The sequence below is a fragment of the Stegodyphus dumicola genome, chromosome 1 (assembly GCF_044657685.1).
Source record: "Stegodyphus dumicola isolate Sdum_Otavi_A_Nest chromosome 1, ASM4465768v1".
In the NCBI taxonomy this organism is placed as follows: domain Eukaryota; kingdom Metazoa; phylum Arthropoda; class Arachnida; order Araneae; family Eresidae; genus Stegodyphus; species Stegodyphus dumicola.
This window is the reverse complement of record NC_140768.1, coordinates 215326972-215349530: the sequence shown is the minus strand read 5'-3', so window position 1 is coordinate 215349530 and position 22559 is coordinate 215326972. Positions and strand designations below refer to the sequence as shown.

General features: G+C 31.7%; 2 protein-coding genes across 5 annotated transcripts in view; one reads left to right on the top strand and one right to left on the bottom strand.

Moving 5' to 3' along the window:
* Positions 1-2311: 2311 nt before the first annotated feature.
* LOC118193967 (uncharacterized) lies at positions 2312-8452 on the bottom strand. The gene has a single exon (XM_035365136.2). The coding sequence runs from the start codon at positions 8354-8356 to the stop codon at positions 6737-6739; it is 1620 nt and encodes a 539-aa protein (XP_035221027.1). The 5' UTR covers positions 8357-8452; the 3' UTR covers positions 2312-6736.
* Positions 8453-9000: 548 nt separating this feature from the next.
* Positions 9001-22559, top strand: part of Ifrd1 (Interferon-related developmental regulator 1) — a 53999-nt gene continuing 40440 nt past the window's right edge. Inside the window, exons 1-2 of one of the 4 annotated variants that reach the window (XM_035365139.2) lie at positions 9010-9157; positions 9247-9309. In XM_035365139.2, coding sequence (XP_035221030.1) covers positions 9136-9157; positions 9247-9309 — 85 coding nt within the window. In that variant the 5' untranslated portion in view covers positions 9010-9135. Of the gene's footprint in view, positions 9158-9246; positions 9310-22559 lie in introns of all 4 variants that reach the window. The other 3 variants (XM_035365141.2, XM_035365138.2, XM_035365140.2) reach the window with 3 other exon arrangements.

Genomic DNA, 22559 nt, shown 5'->3' with positions numbered 1-22559 from the left:
AAGATGCTTCCGAATATTTGAAATTAAACTTTGGTAATTTGTTCATGAAATCATATTACGTCACAAAAGTCATACTCACACCCTGAAGAGAAGATCCACAGTTGAAATTATTCTTTTTTGCAAAGTTCCGTGTATAAATTCGAACATTATTATTTCTACTTACAACGATGGAAAGACGACACATCCGTTCTAATGGCCAATAATTGATCACTTCATCATGATTTCGTGATGACTGATAATGCCGACTCAGCCGGTCGTCCCGGGGTATCTCATCTTCTAAATGTGCTTTCTTGCGTGGAAAAGTCTTTTTATTCATATATGGTTTGGGAGTTATGGAGTTAGTTATGTTGCAGTAATAACTGAAGTCCATTTCATCAGAAGAACGGTTCAATTGCAGAGATATAATTTTTTTTTAAATATCAAACTTATTCGAATAGTCTTCACTTTGGGCTGGGGTGGGATACCGTGTTTCCAAACTATATTCGTGGGGGGTTTCATCACTAGAAGCGATCCATGTTCCAGACTCAGAATGTGAGTTGTATAATTCTTTCTTGTAAAATGCATTACTCATGTCATACCGTAACTCAGTGTGGGAATGCAGTAGGAAGGGTCCAGGGAGCTTTCGTCGTCTCTGTGCGCGGATATCTTGGCATCTCCGTCAGGATATTTGTTGAGCAGAACGTAATTTTATTTTTCGTGGGTGAGTGCTTCCACTTCATTTTTAATTTGCTGCAGCATGGGAGTTCAGGGCTGGGTGACGATCGATGTCCCCGAAAAACTGTAGGTGAGTTATCTTCATGCCCGAAGGTGCAACAAAGTCGAGCTGGAATATGTTGGTGGTTGTAAATTTTCAGTTTCACGGTATGGAAAAGATACGTCCATACTTCTGCAAACACAGAATCAGCCTTCTCTTTGCCATGAAAATCTTTGAAATAGGACAGTATTAAGTGATCATCAAATATTTCAGTCATCGTGAGTATCGTAAGAGTTAAGAATGACTTCTTCGAAGTACAATCCTCCAAGATTTACAATGAAATGAGAATTCCCCTGAGATCAAATATCTCTAAACACTTTAATTATATAGTCATTTACTGATAAGAAAGGATCATTTAATTCATTATCTCACTATGATTTTATTCTTTTAATCAGTAATCGCTTTATTTTTCCGATAACATTGTGTTTTCCTGGACGCTGCCAGTCACACTGAATCATTTAAGAATAAACAGATGAGGTACTTCGTATCACTTTAAGTTGGTAAACCAATGATTAGGGAAGTGAGGGCTTGTTAAAATAGGATATGTACAGATCCTAGTAATGGTGGTTTAACAGGCCCTCATTTCTCTAATCGCTGGTTTCCCTGTACATTCTGAAATGCTGTTTGATACAATCAGTACAATAAAATTAGAAATATATTTTTCTAACAGACCATAAGTATTCACAAATACTTAACAGCTAAAGCAGTTTTTAAGTTGTATAGCAATTATTTCCATACTATTGTGTTATAGCAGCCTTGATGGGATATCCTCGTTGAGGAACAGTTAGTTACCTATACATACATTCATTCATTCAATGTGTTTAGTACCAAATTTACTTATTACATACATACTAAAGTAATTTATACAAATTTGTATTTATTACCATATTTTATATGCTATTTGTTTAAAACAAAAACAAACACCAGCAGAAATAAAATCTCAGTATGGCTCAAAAAGAAATTGAGAGAAATATTTATCAATTAAAGTCATAATAAAAATCATTCATATAATTTTAATGACCTAGGAAAAAAAATATTGAACTTCATGCGTATAATTTTGCTCATATAAAATTGCAAATTCCATTATTTTGATTTTCCACGTCTCTATAATTTGAATTTTATAAGTACTTTATAGGGTCAGATTTTGAATTACAGAAGGGCAAAAAAGCATATCCTTAGCATTTAATCCTTCTGTGACATTTAAAGTAATTCTTTTATTATTTCCATGTTTAAACAAATATATATATATATATAAAAGATAGAAATTTTCAATTTCATATTTCAGTCTTAGTTCTATTAAATTGGACACCGGACTTTTGCCTTGCTCTCTCATCAGCTACTGGTATCCCCTTGAGAAGTCTCGATTAGTAAACTAAAGTTTAAAAATAGTTTTCCACATCTCTGTAATTCAATTAATTATGATTTGCAGTAAAATTAGTAATAATGCTTTACATTCTTGTCTCTGCTCCAGTTTTTTCCAGAAAAAAATACACCATTTCAAAATGTATGATGTCATATTTTATACAATACATAATAAACGAAAACCATGAAAACAAATTAAAGAAAAGTGAAACATATTTTTTATTTAAACAACTTTATATAAAAGAATACTTAAGTGTTAGGTTATTTCATGGAATACTTTGCATAATTTACATCAGTGATACCTACTACCTTTACAAGAGAAGAGGCCTCCAAAAGATGTTTTACCCCATGCCACCAGTTTCATAAATCAAGCTCTTGGATGTGATGCTGTTATGTTCATGATAAAATTATTTTTCACTACAAGGCAAAATCTTTATTGCAGTTTCTTTGAGCTATATTTACAGATTACAAATTTAGTTTATAATGTTTTAAAAGCACACATACAGTACATATCTTTATGTACAAAATAATTACAACTTGGCAATTAAAGTAAACATAAAGGATGATAGCATCAAATCAATATTTATAAATTAATATTTTTGGAAAACAAAGTATTATTTCAAGAAGTTGTAAAAAAAATATTAAGACTTGCAGAAGTCTTATAATTTAAAAAATTCTTAATCAACACTTTCTCAGGAATACAGAAGAAAATTTGTTTAAAAGGCATGTAAAATATAAGCAAGAATTTTTCCTAGACAATAAAACTTATGAAAAAAATTAACAATTTAGAAATTAATAATTTTGAAGAAAAAACTTAGATATAAAATATTTTTTAAATCATTGGAAATTTTAAAAAAGACATTTAACAAATCACTTAAACACATTGTTTGTTCACTTACATTGAACAATAAGTATTCACTTACAGGTTAACAGGTGATCTAAAATTAGCTAAAACTTTTGCAATAGCAATTGTTTTATAACTTAAAAATAAATATTTTCCAGTTATTCAGTAATCTGTTACAAATAATGATAGCAATGACTTTTTACACATTCTACATAAATTTTCAGACTTAAATTGGACATTTGAATACTATTAATTCTGCAAATGCTTATCGAAATAAGCTTTGACAGGCTTATTGAATAAATGTCATTCAGAGAACAGACAGACTGCAAAAAATTCTTACCACAGACCATACTTTCAAAAAATTAAAAAGAAAAGAAAAGAAAAACATTTTGCCTCTTAAATCCCTACATAGGAATGTGAGATCCCTTGCTAAAAGTCTTTCTTGATATTTAATAGTTTGCTCTCAGGTGTAAATGTGCCAAATGTAAAGAGTTTAAGGAGCTTTTCTAACATTTTCAGACAATTTGGCATTTATCTTAGATATCTTACAATGCAATAGGCAGCACTTAAAGTTAGCTATTTGATCACTACTACAATTTATACATTTAGACTTTTCTCATATCTTTAAGGTCAAAATCATAAACTTCTTTAAAATCCTCTTCTAATTGAAGCACTTGAGAAGAAACACCTGACATTTACAACATAGCATAGGACAAACTCTGGAGTGACAAATATAATTTTCAGACAATGCAATTAAGATCATTAATTATTCTTGCTTCATATAAATAAACTGGATAACATAAATCAAATGGATAGTTTATTTCCTTCAATGTCAGATTCAAGAATATCATTGGACATACTCCCATTTTAATTATCAAATAGATGAGAATAAAAAGAGAATATTTTCCTAATCAGCAATTTGCTAATTTCTTAGCCATTTTAATCCTGATAATTTTTAGTTTTCTCAAGCAATATTTCCAAATGGTTCTTAATTTAACCTGTAATTTTAGATAACAAACTTTTTTAATTAACAGGCAGTAAATTTTATTAAATGACTAGAAGTTCAAATAAAGACTAATAGAGACAGCAAAACAAAATTCAAGTTATTGTTGATTTGTTAGAAAATACATACACACACACACTTCAAACATTTCTTTTAAGATTTCTAGAATAAATTACAAGCTGGTTATCCTACAAATTTCATAGTTAGACATCTAATCAACAAAATATTAATGCCTATAACATAATTCCAGACTTTCACGTTTGCAAAATAACATTGTGCAGTATCACACAAATTGTACTAATGCATAATTCACCTGTTAACCATTAACCAATCTTCCACTTTGTAAACTCTTAACAAATCAAAAAATGAGTCTATTACATACATAAAAAATTAAATACTTTCCCTAAAAAATTTACAAAATGTTACGTGGGGCAATCTAACATTTAGAAAAGAGAATTAATAAAATTATACTTCCTATAAAATATTTTGTTTGGAAAGATAACAAACAACCTCCTTTGTTTGGCTAATGTGAGAAATGAAATTCTCATTTCATTAAAAGAATATTACAAATTTTAGACTTACTTGCCATAACTTAATATATTATTTTATAGTGAACATCTTAATTTTTATCTTTTAATCTTTTATTACATATTTTCAGAGAACAACAGAAAACTGCATTAAGCTAACGAAAAATTTTTAACCAAAGTATCTGGTAAATTAGTAGAGAAATTTTCCATAATCATACTCAAATCACACTGTCTATAATTATGCTACTAATTTTTATAAGTATTTTATTAAGCTCATTACAGAAATATAGCTTTTACCAAAACAATGTAATTTTTTAACTAGAAAATACTTTATGAATTGTAACTTATCAAAAAAAAAAAAAAAAAAAAATTGTTTAACTTAGAAGATACTGTAATTAAAATCTGAATAAAAGTATAGGTTATTCCTTATTACATTGGCCACCAAAATGTAATTGCTAATCAACCGAGATGTAACATATAGCGAGGTATAAGAACACGACGAGATACCTGAGTTGATTAGCAATTCAATGTTGGCGGTGGCTGCTATAATAAAGAAGTACCAACGTATGTTATCAGAAATTGCAATAAATAGCCAATCTGGCAAGGACAACCAATTCTACAGTCAAACTAAATTCAAAATCTTATTCATTACATATAATTCCTTTGTTCATCAGTATAAAGAAAATATTCAATAACAACTTAAATACTTACACAGTCCATATACAAGAAAACATATGCAGTCCATAGCAGATGACACAACAGCATATTTATATACATTTCATACTAAAGAAAACTATTTTTAATGTAAAAGACAAAGAAATACTACATTAATTTCTAAATGAATGCAGCCATATATGTAAATGAAAATTACACTTGCACTGTACAGTAACACAGTTAGTTAGCCAGACTTCAGTAAAAAAGAAATACTGAACTTCTATATCACAATATGACGAAGAAATTTACCAGCTCTAACTATTTAACAGCAAATTACAGAGCTAGTCAAAATTTGTAATACAATCGTAAATACAATATAATGACTGAAAAACAATTTGTTTAAAGTCGCCTGAATATGTACTAACTCAAATAGTAAACTGTAGACAAAACTTATTAGCTTTTTACAAATTATTATTTTTTTTACCTATTTCTGCACATAATAATTATACAAATGATGCAATACTTAATTTCCTGAAAAACAAAAAACTTTTGGTGAACAACATTTCACCAAAAGGGGCAGAAGTAAAAGTAGCAAAAAATGACACAACTTAAAAACTAAATATATGGTACTCCTACACTATTCCAGATAAGAAATTTTGAACCAAATCCACAAAGGCACAAAAGAAATGAAGTACAAAGCCAGTAAGTAAAATTCCTTATGAATATATATTTGAAAAGTTCAGTATTTGCTAATACAACATAGATGGCATCTTACCTAAACTTTGACATGTAAATATAAATGGTCACATTGAAAACATTTTTGACAACTCGTGAACATTTTTAAATTGAAAGGTTACTTTAGGTAGTTGGGTAATTAATTCTATCATAAAGCATTCTCTCATACTTTAAGTAGCATATACATCATTTCAGAAATTTGGAATACTAAATTAGAAACCATTATTAGTTTTAGCTTTATTTAATTACTGGAATAACAGAGACTTATCGTAGACCCTTTTATCTGATCAAGGAATTATTAAAATTTTTTACACATTACCCTACTTTTAAAACTCTCAATTCTATGATCACAAAAATAAAAAGTTAGTTGTTATAAAAATCAATGTCATTAAATGTATTAAATACATCACTTCAAGAACAGGTCTTAAAAGATTTACATTTCAAAAAGTTAAAAAATAGCTGCTGGCTGGCATTGTATTCTACACATTACTAAAAAACTAATTACTATAACGCATAGGTGCTTTTCTGTTATGCACTGGCCACACAGTCTGGCAGGTTTTCTTTTTTAACTTGTACACAATTAAAATGTGTTAAATTAAACACATACAGACATGATGATTTGTTCCCCAACAGTATTATCGTGTCTCTGCATATGTTTGGCTTCTCTTTCACAGATGCCAAAATGTGCGGCAAGTGCATAACTGAAAAGTAACAATGCATACAATATTTACATAACATTTAGAAAGAATTTTTACTTTTAAACATAGAGAAACATTACAGTTCTAACACTGATTTTATGCATATACACAAGATGATTTGACTGATCAAATCTGACTATCTTTCAGAAGCATTTCTTTTTATGGTGCTTCAATTGCAGAAATATTTGCTTGCTTAACATGTAACTCAGAGCAATTTTCATGAACTTTTAACTCTGCACATACCTCAACAGTACAGTGAGATGCTTCAGTATTGTAATTATCATGACTATTAGAATCATTTAAAAGAATTTGTCCATGTGAAGAATCATTTCTAATAGTCTGAGTAGGCTGTTCCTCAGACACAAGTGGAGAACACAATTTCTCCCCAATGTCATTAGTATCTTCCTCAGACACAAGTAGAGGACACAATCTCTCTTCGATACCATCGGTTTCTTCTTCAGATACAGTCTGAGAACACAGTCTTTTTGCACTATCATTAGTGTCTTCCCCAGATACAAGTTGATGACACAATCTTTCTTCAATATCATCATTTTCTTCATCAGACACAGTCTGAGAACACAGTCTCTTTTCACTACCATTAGTGTCATCTTCCTCAGATACAAGTTCAGAACATAATCTCTGTTCAATACCATCCGTTTCTTCTTCAGACATAATTTCAGGAGATAATCTATCTTCAATATCCTCAGTTTCCTCCTCAGACACAAGTTGAGGACAGTTACTCACTTCAATATCATTAGTTTCTTCACATGACTCTCCAGACGAGGAATTTATTCCAACATTCTGGATATCAGAATCAGATCCACTGTTGGGTTCATCACTTAAGTGTTCTGGAGCAGCAACTTCTTGACTAAGTTCTTTATCAGAATCACTACTAATGTCAAACATATGTTCATTGTGGGATACTGACATACTTGCTGTTAAATCTGTGGATGAAGCATCCTCGGGGCAATCGGATTCTTTTTTTAACACCACAGCAGTCAGTTTAGCATTGCATTCCTTTAAAAAGCTATGTTTTTCTTGCAGTTCTAGAAGTTCCGCTTGCAGCTTTTCCAGAATATGACTAGGATTTTCCACAGCTAATTCATCATTTAATTCTTTCAAGCGTAACTCCAGATTTGTGTATGCTGCAATCAACTGACTTCTAGGCAACAGCATAAGTTCATCAAAACGATTGCTCTTGTAAGACAGTTCAAATTCTCGATCATAATATGCAGAATTATCAAAATCCTGCGGAGATTCATATTCGTAATCGATGTCTCTATATGCAGCATCTTCAAAATCAGGTTCAGTTAAAATACAATCCTTTCCTTCAAAATTTGGTGGGCCAGCTGAGTAAGGATTTGGAGTCTCAAAGCTCATATACAGACGACATTCGTTGTGATCATCTATAATAAACTGTGTGGAATTTTTAGGCGCTTTAGGCACATTTACAGGGCGAATAATAACATCAGTGAATGCGTTTATATCACAACTCAAGTCCTCGTCAGAATCCCAAGTTGGCGACTCACAGTCAACATGATTTTCATGCTCGTCCTCCACATGCTGTTCGCTCTCGCACTCATCGTGGTTCTCGTTCTCACACGTAGCGGCGCTTTCCTTCCTGTGTTTACGCTTTTTCCCCCTCCTCCTCCGCTTCGGCTTTGGATGTTCACTAACTCCAGTTTCCTTTACTAAAGGCACAGTATCCATTTTTGTTACACCAAGTTGTGCATTTTGATCATCCAAATGCTCAACACTTTCATCGTGGTCAGAACTCATTGTCAAACACTAATTTTAATCACAGATTAGCTCATATGCCAGCACCCTACAATTCTGCAACTACCTACAAAAATGTCTTCCATTTCTATAAAAGCTGAGCACTACTGCCATTCCCAATAGTGAAATATCTGAAGCCAAAAAGTTATTTTTCCTAACATGACACAATTTAAAAAAGATTCATAAAAGCGGATTTTAAATTCTGGTTTAAGATTTATTATAAATTGTTGTAATATTAAAAATATGCTACAAAAACTATGTAATTATTTTTTTAATATATGGATCGAAAAATTTTTTTCAAAAATCCTTGAATGAAACGCAAAATTTTGTAAAAAATGAAAGCTCATTTTGGATCATGAATTACTATAAAAATTTATAAATAATAAATTGAAGTTTGCTTCGAAAATAAATATTCTTTACGAGTCTGTAAAACAAGGTATTAAAAGAGTTAATTGTAATATATCTTGCTAGAACTGTTTAAGTATTAAAAAATAATTAGAAACAGTAATTACATTAATGAAAATATACCATATTATTTAATATGTAAATAATTATGATGTAATATATTTCATGATTACTTGTGCAATTGATCATGATATAAGGTCTAATAAGTATGAGAAATTAAATAGGTTGAGTCATTTGATGTTTATTTATTTATTGCTGAGAAATTCCTTCTGTTTTGCTTGGATCAATTCCTTATGCTGAGATTCTCTTCTTATTGTATCAACGTCACTCCGTTCTGGCATTTCTGCCATCGTTGATTTGAAAGAGAACTGATCATCATGTGGATGCAGATTTACGGATGTATGTGCAAAGTACCTTATTTTATGATTGGAAGTTTTAGAAAGTTTATTTCTACGTGTTGTCCTTCTTGATTTTTTTTTAAATTTTAGATAAATTCATTGATATATTCGGTACTTTACGGATGCCTAAAGGGAAGAGGAAATACAAGTCTGGTATGTGAGCAACAAGGGTTAACTTTATATATATGTATAAAGCTTTCCCTTCATTTTCGAAACAGTTCTGTGCTCTTGTTTAAGTATTAATAGTGTGTATTTTTAGAAGTATTTTGAATTTTACATTTGTATAGCAAAGAATTGTTTTCGGAAGTAATTTGTGTTTATGAAATGTATGCGCATATAAGTAGAGCTAATTTGTGTACATTTTGGTGAATTTCTTTTTAACGTAGTATATGGAGCTTAATTAGAATTAATAAATTACTTTGTAAGGTGTATTTATTATATTTATGGGGAGGTTTAGAATTTTAATTTTTTCAGTCACTGAAACATATGCTTACAAAGATCATTGCACATTAGACTTGTATACGTAATTATCTAATAAGAAATACTTATTTTTTCTCTGACGATGAGTTAAGCCAACACTTTTAATGCTCATATACTGCTAGAAAAACTGAAATTAGAGACATGAAAGATCATATTAAAGTATAGGTGAAAAATAAAAAGTAGCAACATATTGCTATAATACAAATATATTAATTGTGATTTAATTTATCATATATGTCACCGGAGATTTTCCGTTTTACCGCTATCGTAACATATTTTGTATCAAGTCGTTTTGACTGGCTTGTCATTTTCAAGCCACGTCTACCGAAAACGGTATACCTACCAAGTACTAAATAATTACTTCTTTCAGGCCCCCCCCCCCTTTTTTTTTTTTTTTTTTTTTTGAGAAGCTTCTTCAAATTACTAATTAATATTTAGGGTTCAATATTACTAATTAATATTTAGGGTATCAAATGCACCATATAATACAATAGTTAAGTGTATAGGAAGAGGAAAAAAAGTACGGTACTTTTTTTTTTTTTTTTTTTTTTTTTTTTTTTTCAATCAGAACTGCATTTGGAATATTATGCATGTATATATGTATGTGTGCTTGTGCATATCTTAAATTGTGCGGGAGCCCGGCTCCAGTACTTCTCATTTTCTGAGGTAACTCGGTCTTCTAGTCGGAGTGCACCGGAGCCCTAAATAAAAGAGCTCCTGCACTTCTTTTGTGTAAATGAAACACAATTTCAGCAGACAAATTTTATTTTAAAAATATATATGTGGTTACAACTTCCAAATGCATGCCTGTCTTCCTATGGGGGAATAAACACTTTGACGGAGGTGTTAAGATTTTTAAGAAAAGAAAATCTCCCATTCACACATCAAAGACTTATTCTGCTATGAATTAGTGATCAGGAAAAAGGTTGGTTGATCTTTGGATTATGGTAACTTGGCGAAAATTTGGCGACCAACTCTGCTACACCAACCCTCTATTTTTTTTCGCCGCCATTTTCTCTTCACGAAGTAAAGACATGTTTCTTTTCTTTTTATTTACTCAACACTTTTTCCAACAATCTACTAGCCAAATTACACTTATGCTAGAAATTTTATCTAACAAAACTGCTTAATCATGAGAAATATTCACTGCAAAATTGGGAAAAAGTGCACAATAGCAAACTCCTTGCGCGTTTTTCAGAATAAACACATACACATAAACCATGTACATGTTGACTTATTTTTACTTAAAAAAAATCCCAGAATTGCACAAAAATGGCATTGTGCACACTCTTCACTATATCCATGTACACTGCTTTTTTCTCATAGATTAGAAAAATTTCACGAAAATGCATGACAATTTTTGAATCTTTAAACCCGGTAAAAAGAACATATATGAAATTACCTGATCGCGAAAAAGTATATACCCTTTCCAAATATGAACATTTCCACGTATAAAATAAATAAAATATCCAAAAACTTACCTCTACATTATCTATTATATTACAAACGTCACCAACTAATTCATACCGCAAACATTACAAATGGTTACAAATACTTAGTGTCAAATATTTAAATTATTTCCATGCACGTTTACTTCCACTCTAACATATACCAAATTCTACAAACATATAATTCACAAAATAACTATCATTTAATTAAAATATAATTAAATTCAAAAACACTACTTAAAATATAAATAAGCACATACGTTAAATTAATAAAAATTAGCTTACAATCCTAATTACTTTAAACTAAATCATTGCTAATAACAATTTTCCAATAATACCAAATTACTTTACTTCCACCTTACATTTAGAACAATGGGTACTATTCGGTTTCGAGGGCCGTAAAAAAATTGCAGCGAATATGTACGCGCAAACGCGCCCATTTAACAGCGCGCCAAATCTAGCGTACGTGCTGATTTCAGATTGCGTAAGTTTATATAGTTCTATATTTCTTAAGACATCATTGAAATACTACTTTAATTTTTAAATCCTTTTTTGATATGCTATGGATTTAACAATTTGGGAATCGCCCATGACGAAAAGTCGGCAATAGAATTTTGGGTAAAGCGCAGAATCACCCACTGCTTGACGCGTTTTTAAGAATTGCACATACTCGGTATCCATGTGCACATCGACTTATGTTCACTTAAAAAAAAATCCTAGAATTGCACAAAAATGGCACTGCGCACACCCTTGACTTTATCTATGTACACATCGACCTATTTTCACTTAAAAAGTAAAAGAAAATTGACAAAAATCCAATTGTTTTTACCCTTGTAAAAAGCGGCAAACAAATAAGTGAGCGATTCTGCACTTTACCGAGAATATTTTCAAAGAAAAGGCGTCAGTCATTATAGAAAATTACGTTTGAACAACCAACGAGATGAAATTATGCTTCAGCGATAAAGTCGGTAGCGAAATAGCGAAGCAGGCATCCATTCAGTTATGCTTAGCAATTTTTATATAAATTATAATAATGATCTGAAAAAATTATTTACTCTTATGCTTCCATTCAGTCATGTTTAGCCTTTTTCATATAAATTATAATAATAAAAAAGTATTATATGAAATTAACCTTTCATCTAAATTAAAACATCAATCTTAAATAGTTATTTACTATTATACTTCCTTTCTTGCCGCAATTATGTTTGGCAGCATTGGCATCAATAATAGTTTGGCGATTTTTTACGGCCATCGAAACGGAATAGTACCGAACAATGCATAAAAATAATATCCTCAAATAATTAAAAATACTAACTTACAAATACTAACTTACCTAATCTTCTTCAGAATCTTGCTTACATGGTGGATACACTTTTATTATTGATCCAATAAAATTATTGAACGAATTTTTCTGCGAATTTTTCCTCCACACTTCATTCACTAAATAAAAAGCAAAATTCTCTTTATCACAATGCCTCGGAATGGCGCTTTTTATAGCACTCCACGTGCCCTCTATTGTATTGGTATGTGCACCTGTTTCTGGATCTTTAAAATAATATTACACAGTGCCATACAATCCGAAAATTATTCAACACTACTTCACACAACACACAATGAAGCTTAACACAAAATAATATACTGCCACAGATATTTTTCCAAATTTCCCCCTTTTCCGATTAAAGAACTGTAATTTGTCCATTAATATCACATGACATATCTCATGATCTCTCATTTCCCTCCCACAAAATAATGCGTAATCAGAACTGAGTACTGCTCACATTATTACCAAAGTCCTAGGTAGTAACCTTTATCGCCTCCAAAATGTCGCCAAACTACCAGTTACCATATTCCAAAGATCAGCCGAAAGGTTTTATTCCTGAAAGTACTAAAAGTAGTTACCTTGGTCATGCCAACACCTCCTGACAGAAGCAGCTGTTGGCATGACCATGTCTTCTGTTAGGAAATGTTAGTCGTGCATGACCAGCACTAGTGACCCCTCACTGCTGAGCTCCTGCACACTTCAACTACGTAACCACATGGGGGGACAAAAATTTTCACTTGTGTTGACCTTACATTGCTCCTCGTATTGTTACCGAATCAGAATTTTGAGGGAAATTTTTTTGTCCAGTTGCATTCTGCTTGACAGCTAGAATTATATCGGCAGGGCATCGCAGTGAGAAAGCGTTAGACTCTTCCCTCTTTGTTTTCGAAGCTACGCTTGATTAAAATTGTTTCCATATGCTCGTATTGTTTCTAGTAATCGCTCTATTCTCAGTAGTGACACTTTAATCGATTTACTTTTTTCCCCATTCGTGCGCTCAAAAATGATTAGTTTTTGTTTCACTCATCTCTTAAAATAGTACGTTATACTGTATATTCACGACTTGAATTCAGCCGGAAGCCGACTAAGCTATTGTTTAGTTTTCTGAATGAAATTTAAGTCCAGCCAGCTCCAAATAAAATGAGGCCTGGTATTTTATTTCTTTTTAACTATATATATCAAGAATTTATTAATTTTTTGTTTCTATGCTTATATTTTATTTAATTTTAGTTTAATTATTAGTCCATTTTATTATTTTTTATTTATTTTCCCCCTTATTCTATAGGGCTCTAACAATTCTAATTTTAGAAATTAAGCCCTATTATACATACATATGTGTGTACAGAAAAGTACCAAAAGTTCTGCTTATTATAAAACAAAAAATATGTATCTATTTTCATTTATTAGCAGGTATGGTGATATAATGAAAGCAAAAACATAGTACTTGCATAGGTATATGGCTACAATATTATCTCCATTTCTTTGTTTTCTGATTGGATTTTATACACATGCCATAGCAGTGTCACTTGATATATCAGTTATATTTTAATGAGGTGATGTTGGTCTAAGACTGTGGCACAGTCAGAGCTTAAATTGCAGTGGAGCCCGGCTCCGGTACTTCTTAGTTTTGGGAATAAATTGTAATTCTAGGCGGAGAGCAAAGGAGCCTTAAATAAGAAGGCTCTGGCTCTTCTTTTTTGTAACTGAATGATAATTTCAATAGAAATTCGATCGGCTAATCTTTGGAATATGGTAACAGGTAGTTTGGTGACATTTTGGCAAGGTGATAAAGTTAGGACCTTTAGCAGTGTACATGGATAAAGTCAAGAGTGTGTGCAATGCCATTTTTGTGCAATTCTGGGATTTTTTTTAATGAAAATAGGTCAACGTGTACATGGACGATACCGTGTATGTGCAATTCTTAAAAACGCGACAAGCAGTGGGCGATTTGCACTTTGTCCCAATTTCGCACCTAATCTTCGTCATTATTAAGCACTTTTGTTCCATAAAAGTTCTAGCATAAGCGTAATTCGGCTAGCAGATTGTCGGAAAAAATATTGAGTTTAAAAAAAAAAAATGCCTTTACTTCGTGAAAACGAAATGGCATCCAAACAAAAACTAGCAGGTTACTGTAGCCGGGTTGGTTGCCAAATTTTCACCAAAAAATTGCTAATTTGCCATAATATCTCATTGCATTTTATTTAATATTAATTGTTTAATTACCTTAATCTTTAATTATTTAATTAAATAATAACTATTAATTATGAATTAATTTGATAATTAAATATTTGGTTTTTAAATTATTAATGATTTTATTAGTCATTTTATTTATGTATTTCCTTACATTCCTCTTTGCTGACAGTCTTCCATAGGGTTCTGGCACTTATAATTTTAGAAATTAAGCCCTGGGTACATTTTCATCCAGCAGCATGAAATACTTTGTCAAAATAATAGGAAATATACCAATCGAAGAGCACTGTAATTATTCTGTGTATTATGAATATGATTTGTTTTGTATTAAGAAAATCAGAATATGAGGTAGTAAAATTTGAAGAAATTTTTATTGGTTTCAGCACGTTGAAACAGAAAATATCAAAATTGAGTATATTTTTATAGACCAGTAGATTTGCAAGGTGTTAATATCATTCACAGTAGATAATTAAACTATAAATATTGCAAGAAATTATTTTAGTAATTATTCTTTTAAAGAGTAATAGTAAATCAGCTAATTTATGTAATATGTTAAGTGGTGATTTGGCAACAATGATGGTAGTATTTATCGCAAAAAAGATTATTAGCTGAGTCTGAAAATGATAGCAATAATTTGAAAACTTTGGGGTAATAGTTTTATGTATAACAACATACACTAAATAAGTTGCATATTTTAAGTATCTAAGCTATACTATCAAAAGTCGTTAATCTGGACTCGTCGGTGATTCCGGATTATCGATTTTTCCGGATTATAGATCATCAGTTTAAATCTCGTAAGATGGCATGCAGAAATTCTAAAATTAAAAATATGAAACCGTAATTTATGAAATAAAGAACAATTATGATCTAAAGGGTATCAAAATTTTAAAAAAAAGCTTAATATTTATTTGTTTACTTTATTAAACATTTCTTTCAATGTAAGTTGTTTAAGTTGCTTCGTTTTATGTGATAATACTTTCTCTTTAATTCTATAAATAGACATAATTTCTTGTTCAGTTACAAAGTTCCGCTGTTCAAGTCCCGTTAATTGCTGTGCCGAGAATACCGACTAACTTGTCAATCGAAATTTTTTCGTTTTCACTAACCTCTCTGTCACATTCTTCATGTCTTTATCAATTTTTTGCAGCAATTCCACTTTTTGTTTGATGGACATCGAAACATACTTTCGTTTTGTACGATCCTTTGGGAGCTCCAGAATCGGAAATTCTATTTGACATAATCGAAAGTTCAAGTTTACTTTTATAATATTGCTCTTACAGTCTGCAAAAAATGATAAGCCGGATACAATTCGAAGATTAAGGAACAACGCAATCATCAACATTAACTGAAATAGATAATTAGATAATTTTAGCTTATACTGTCCGTTATACATAAAACGCGCACGGGAAAACGTATTCTGCGCACACGCATATGCGCAGCCGTAAAGGTCTATGCGCATGTGTCAACGTGGCGCATTCGCAGAAAGTTTTTAGCTTTGAGGTCCAGATTATAGATCATTCCGGATTATGCGTGTCCGAATTAATGACTTTTGACTGTATTAAGATTTTAAGTATCTAAGTGACCAAGAGCAACAGCTGTGTCAGAAGACCATTTTTTGTTGTTGTTGGCTCAAAGAAACCACAAAAGACCACAGGAGATTTGGTTTGGGACCTTCTGTCTACCACAGGGACTTGAAGTAGCCATTCTACTGCTGCATAAAAGCTTAATGAGGTTAGAGTGTTTGCAAAAAAAAAAAAAAAAAAACCGATGGTTTGTATCCCACTTACTCGACACAACTTGCCTTCCCTTATCTGGGAAATATTCTGTTTCTGCGATCAGAATTTGAAGGTTTGGGGAAGAATCATCGAAATGAATGCACCGAGCTGCATATCTTTCTAGGAAGTTCTGTTACCACTCGGAGACATGAGCATAAGATATTGGAACTTCAAGGTAGGCTGTTTAAGAGTGCTGTTGGCCCAGAATTTTTATTAATAGATGACAGTGTTCCCCCTTATCAAGCATATGTAGTGTCAGAATACTTGCAAAAAGATATCGCTCGAATAGGCTGGCCACCTTACTCACCCGACTAGAACCTGATTGAGCATGTGTGGGATGCCTTACTATGCTAAATTCCTCCCCAGATGCTCCAGCAGCTGAAAATGCTCTTTTAGAAGAGTGCTGTGCAAGATTTGATCAACACTTTGGTAAAGTGTATGAAATCAAGATGTGAGGTATGTATAACTGTCCGGGACCATACACCGTATTAAAGAAAAATGTTTTCTACAAAAGGTGACTTAATTTTTGTCTTTTTCCTGTTTCCATAAATTTGGTTTTAATTTTAATATTTTAAAAGTAATCAGTTAATCTTTGCATTACAGTCAAAAGTCATTAATTCGGACACCCATAATCCGGACCTCAAAGCTACAAACTTTCTGCGCATGCGTCGCATTGACGCAGAAGACCTTTACAGCTGCGAATATGCGTGTGCGCATGCGCATAATATGTTGACGCATGCGCGTTTAATATATTAACGGATGGTATAAGCTAAGCTAAAATTATCTAATTCAGTTAAAGTTGCAGATTGTGTTGTTCCTTAATCTTCGAATTGGATCAGGCTTATTATGTTTTGCAGATTGTTAGAGCTATTTTATAAAAGTAGGCTTGAACTTTCGATTATGTCAAATAGAATTTCCGATATATATTTACTAATATGTAAAGGATCTACAAACCAAAAGTATGTTTCGAAGTCCATTAAACAAAAAGTGGAATTGCTGCAAAAAATGGATAAAGGCATAATCCTTTGTTTATCTAACCATTCCGAAATCTGTTTATCAATTTCACGCTGCTCTGCGGCGGGAGGGGTGAAACGCCGCGGCGCGCAATGAGTTGGAAGTAGATCTGTCAGCACTATCCTTATCTTCAGGGCACATGTTTTTATTTTATTTGGGTTATAATTCCGTATTAAATGTAGTATTTCATCTTGATATACTCAGTCTTTGATATGATATAAATCAAATTCCTCGTCATTATAATTCGCTTCCGATAGTGAAGAAGGTGACACAGAGGTTATTGAAAACGAAAAAATTTCGATTGACAAATTAGTCTATATTCTCGACACAGCAATTATAGGACTTCAACAGCAGAACTTTGTAACTGAAGAAGAAATTATGTCTGTTTATAGAATTAAAGAGAAAGTATTATCGCATAAAACGAAGCAACTTGAACAACTTACATTGAAAGAAATGTTTAATAAAGTAAACAAATAAATATTAAGCTTTTTTTTTGTAAATTTTGATACCCTTTAGATCATAATTGTTCTTTATTTCATAAATTACGGTTTTATATTTTTAATTTTATAATTTCTGCGTGCCATCTTACCAGATTTAAACTGATGATCTATAAGCCGGAATCGCCGAAGTCCCAGCGAGTCTGGATTAACGACTTTTGACTGTATGGTAACTTGGCGATTTTTTGGCAAAAATTTGGCAACTAACCCTGCTACAGAAACCTGCTAGTTTTTTTTTTTTTTTTTTTTTTTTTTTTTTTTTTTTTGGATGCCATTTTGTTTTCACGAAGTAAAGGCAGGTTTTTTTTTTACTCAACATTTTTTTCCAACAATCCGCTAGCCGAATTACGCTTATGCTAGAACTTTTATAGAACAAAAGTGCTTAATCATGACGAAGATTAGGTGCAAAATTGGGAGAAAGTGCAGAATTCCCACTACTTGCCGTGTTTTTAAGAATTGCACATACACGGTATCCATGTACACGTCGACCTATTTTCACTTAAAAAAAATCCCAGAATTGCACAAAAATGGCATTGCGCGCACTTTTTGCTTTATCCATGTACACTGCTAAAGTCCTAGCTAGTAACCTTTATGTCCTTACCAAAATGTCACCAAACTACCTGTTACCATATTCCAAAGATTAGCCAAATAATCAAATGCGAAATATTATAATTTATGTTAACTAATGCTTTTGAACAAATTTCTATTAATAATTTTTCATTAAGTATATTATTAATTTGGAAGTCAAACTACAATAATCAGCATTATATTTGCAAATTTTCACAAGACGAGTTTCTGTGATTTTACCGAACCATCATCCTCAGCTGCCAAAGTCCAAATGAATGAGATGAGGTATAGTGATAAGATAAGAATGGCTGGGCAGGAGTTAAGCTACTGGCGCTATCTGTTGATGAAACAAGAAAATTAAAACTTAATTTCCTTAAAGGCTGAAGGTAAAGATGGATTGGGATTAGCACCGTTAATGAAAACAGAAAGATATTTTTAAAATTTGATATGCCTCTAGGAAATCTAATTCACCAATGCAAGATGTTTTTTGAATAATTGTGATTTTCGGACCAAAATTGCTGAGCAACAGAGGACTTCTATGTTTCCTTTTTCCTAACATATGCCTTATGTTCCTTATGCAAAATTTTACAGCTTTCTTAGTTTGACCAATGGAAATTTAACCGCGCTGGCAAGGAGTCTTGTAAATACTTTAGGAATTCATATCTGGAATGGGGGTTCCTTAAGTATGGACTGCGGCATTTTATTGATAAGAATAAACAACCCAGAAGGTTAAATTTCTGTAAAATACCTGAAATTTTAAAGGCAGTTGATGGAAAGAAAGGAATAGCAAAAGAATTCTTATACACTTCTAAGAGTGTGGTGCCTTTTGGTATGTTGAAATGAGAATTTTTTGACTACTTGTTTAATAATGTTGGGTGAAAAGCCCCTGCCAATAGCCGCTGCTTTTAAATAATTTATTTCTTGATCAAAAGCCAATTTGGAGGAGCAAACCTGAGGTGCACAGAAAACAAAGGAATAAAATGAAGCTAACTTTTGTTTAGTCAGATGATATGTTTGAAGGGTGGTGGAAGGCAAACTGATGAAGGTTGATGATAAACTGTAGGATATGAATTCCTGGGGTATTTAAAGGATTTCCTGCCAGTGTGGTTAATTTGCATTGATCAAATTAAGAGAGCCTTAAAATATCACATTAAGGAACATGAAGCATATGTTAGAAAAAAGGAAATGCAGAAGTCCTCTGTTGCTCAGAATTGTTGATCCAAAAATCATAGTTATTCCAAAAAAAACTTCCATTGGTGAATTAGATTTTCTAGAGGCGTTTCACATTCCGAAATATCTTTCTGTACTCGTTAATGACCCTAATTCCAATCCATCTTCAGCCTTTAAGGAAGTTGTTTTAATTGTCTTGTTTCATCAATAGATGGTGCCAGCAACTTAACTCCTGTCCAGCCATTCTTATCTCATTCATTTGCACTTTGGCAGCTGAGGATTATGGTTCAGTAAAACCACTGGAACTAGTTCTGTGAAGATTTGCAAAAATAACATTGATTGTTGTTTGACTTCCAAATTAATATTCATTTGCCATGTTATTTTACCTTAATGAAGAATGTTTTATTTCTGTGACTTAATATTTAATTTTGAGTGAGTAGTAAACAAGTGTAAAGTCCTCTGATAGTGTTTGATGGTAGGGTAAGAGGTCCTTAAACCTGACCACTGGATGCAGTCTCTGAAAATTGGGGCGGAACTAGGCGAAAACATATCACCACGTATATGGTGTCCAAAGCTCTTGCCAACAGCAGACATAATCTTGTACTCCTTGCCACAATAAATTTCTTGGGCTTGTACTAATGATGAGGTCAGACAAGCAAGATTGGTCGCAACACAACACTATTTATTATCCCATTGTAGAAATTTCAGCAATAGTTCCTGATCTCCAGTTTTTATTGCAGATTTCTAAAGTACAGTCTTTCATGCTGAGTGCTAAATCACACTACATGTCTGTTTAATGGGATAATACATAAGTACCTTAATTTTTAACCATTTTAATGTTGTATCATAAATTTTCATAGCCGCTAAGCCTAATAATGTTTTTGATGGCGGCCATCGCTTGTTTACATTTGAAACCGCAGAATAGTGGATTTGTTGCCAATCTAGAGAAACTTAGCTTCGCAACAACAAAGATAACGCTTTCATTTATTATTGCCAATTAAATCATGCTTAATCCTTTCTGGAATTTTTTCGAGGAAATAAGTGTTTAAGATTTACTTCGTAATTTTAATACAAATATTTTGACATTTTATGTATTTTTGTCTTCTCGCGAAGTAAGAACTGAATTAATTAAATGAGAAATACTCAGTCGTCTGTGAAAAACTGTTTCTTTTTTGTTTTATTTGCTTAATTTCTTTTATACATAGTTCTAGCTTTATTATAGTATTTGAATAGAACATGTGGCAACGATTAGATAATTCTTTAAATGATATACATTTTGTGCATTCTGAGTTATAATATGAATGAAATATAATACTGTTAAGTAAACCTAGCGCCAGCGTTTCGCTATGGTAAACAAAGTGAATTTTAAAGAATGCATTTATTCTATTGTGGTTTATGCGCTGTCGGCGAAGTAGGTTTAATTCAATCTAATAAGTTTAAATAAAATGCAAGAAAAAATGTGTATAATTTAATATTCCGTACAAGGAAGTCGTGGTGTACACATCAGATTTTTTTTTATTCCTATGATATATAACAATGCAAAGTATGCCATCATTTCCACTCTTGAGGTAACGGTACAGTCTCTGTCTCTTGAGTATTTCCCTTTTAGCAGACTTAGATATTTATTTGTAAATTCCAAAATTTCATCAAGCATATTTATAGCAATTATTTTCAAAAATGATCCTACTACATCCTGTATATCCTTGGCATGGGGTTTTAGTCCTGGTAGCACTGTTACAATTTTCATCTTTAGCAGTTTGCTTACTACTTCTGTTTTTGCCACTTATAAGATTTATCTTTACCAACATAGACCATACCATCATCATCCAGAATATATTGTTCAGATTCACTGCTGATATTATTTATCTCTATATTTTCCTCACTCAAATCACTTGTCTTCGTTTTTCTTCATTTGTTTTTCTTTCTTCTTGGAGAATGCAAGCAAAATCAGCTGGTAGCATATATTTTTTTGGCCATGAAAATCAATATAAAATTTATAGAATTGAATTTGTACAAATTAAAACAATGCATGTCAATTAATAGCACAAAATTACAAAATATTCGAGAAAAATATTTTCCGAATTTTCACCCTTGACCATGCGCTTGTGGTTGCTTTTACAAAGAAGCTGCCACATAGCCAGAGTTTAAATTGTTCTGTAGCCCGGCTCCGGTACTTCTTAGTTTTGGGGATAAATCCTAATTCTAGCTGGAGTGCACAGGAGCCCTAAATAAGAAAGCTTCGGCACTTCTTTTATGTAACTGAACAATTTCAGTAGAAATTCGATCTCAAAAATTTTATTTTTTGCAATAAAATTATATTACAAATCGCATGTTAAATTTTATCTCTTTACATTTTCTTTAATTTTAATTTAATTATTTTAACCTTTAATAATTTAACTGTTTTAATAATAATAATAAATTTTATTTAATTATATAATAATTATTGATTAACTAATAATTGACAAATATTAGTTATTAATTAATTTGGTAATAATTAACTATTTAATTTTAAAATTATTAATGATTTTAGTAGTCATTTTATTTATTTATACTTTTGTTCCTCTGTGCTGATGGTTTTCCATAGGGCTCCGGCACTTCTAATTTTAGAAATTAAGCCCTGCACATAGCACAAAAACCCCAGTTTTTTTTTAAAAAAAGTCTTATGGCTTACTGTTGGCACATTCCATGATGTGGGGGAAGGCTTGAGAGGAATAGAAATGACATTGAGACCTCACAGCTGTGATGTGCGAAAAATGTGCATTAAAAATCGAATGACTTCTTTCAAACATTGAAGTTTTCTGTTTTTGTCAATCATCAGTGCTCTCTTAATTGTTTAGTTGATATAGCACTTTAATAAAACCATAATATATTCCATCAGTTTTATAACCAGCCACTGTTTCTCTTCTATGTGTGTTTTGGTAATGTTCTCTAACATATTTTA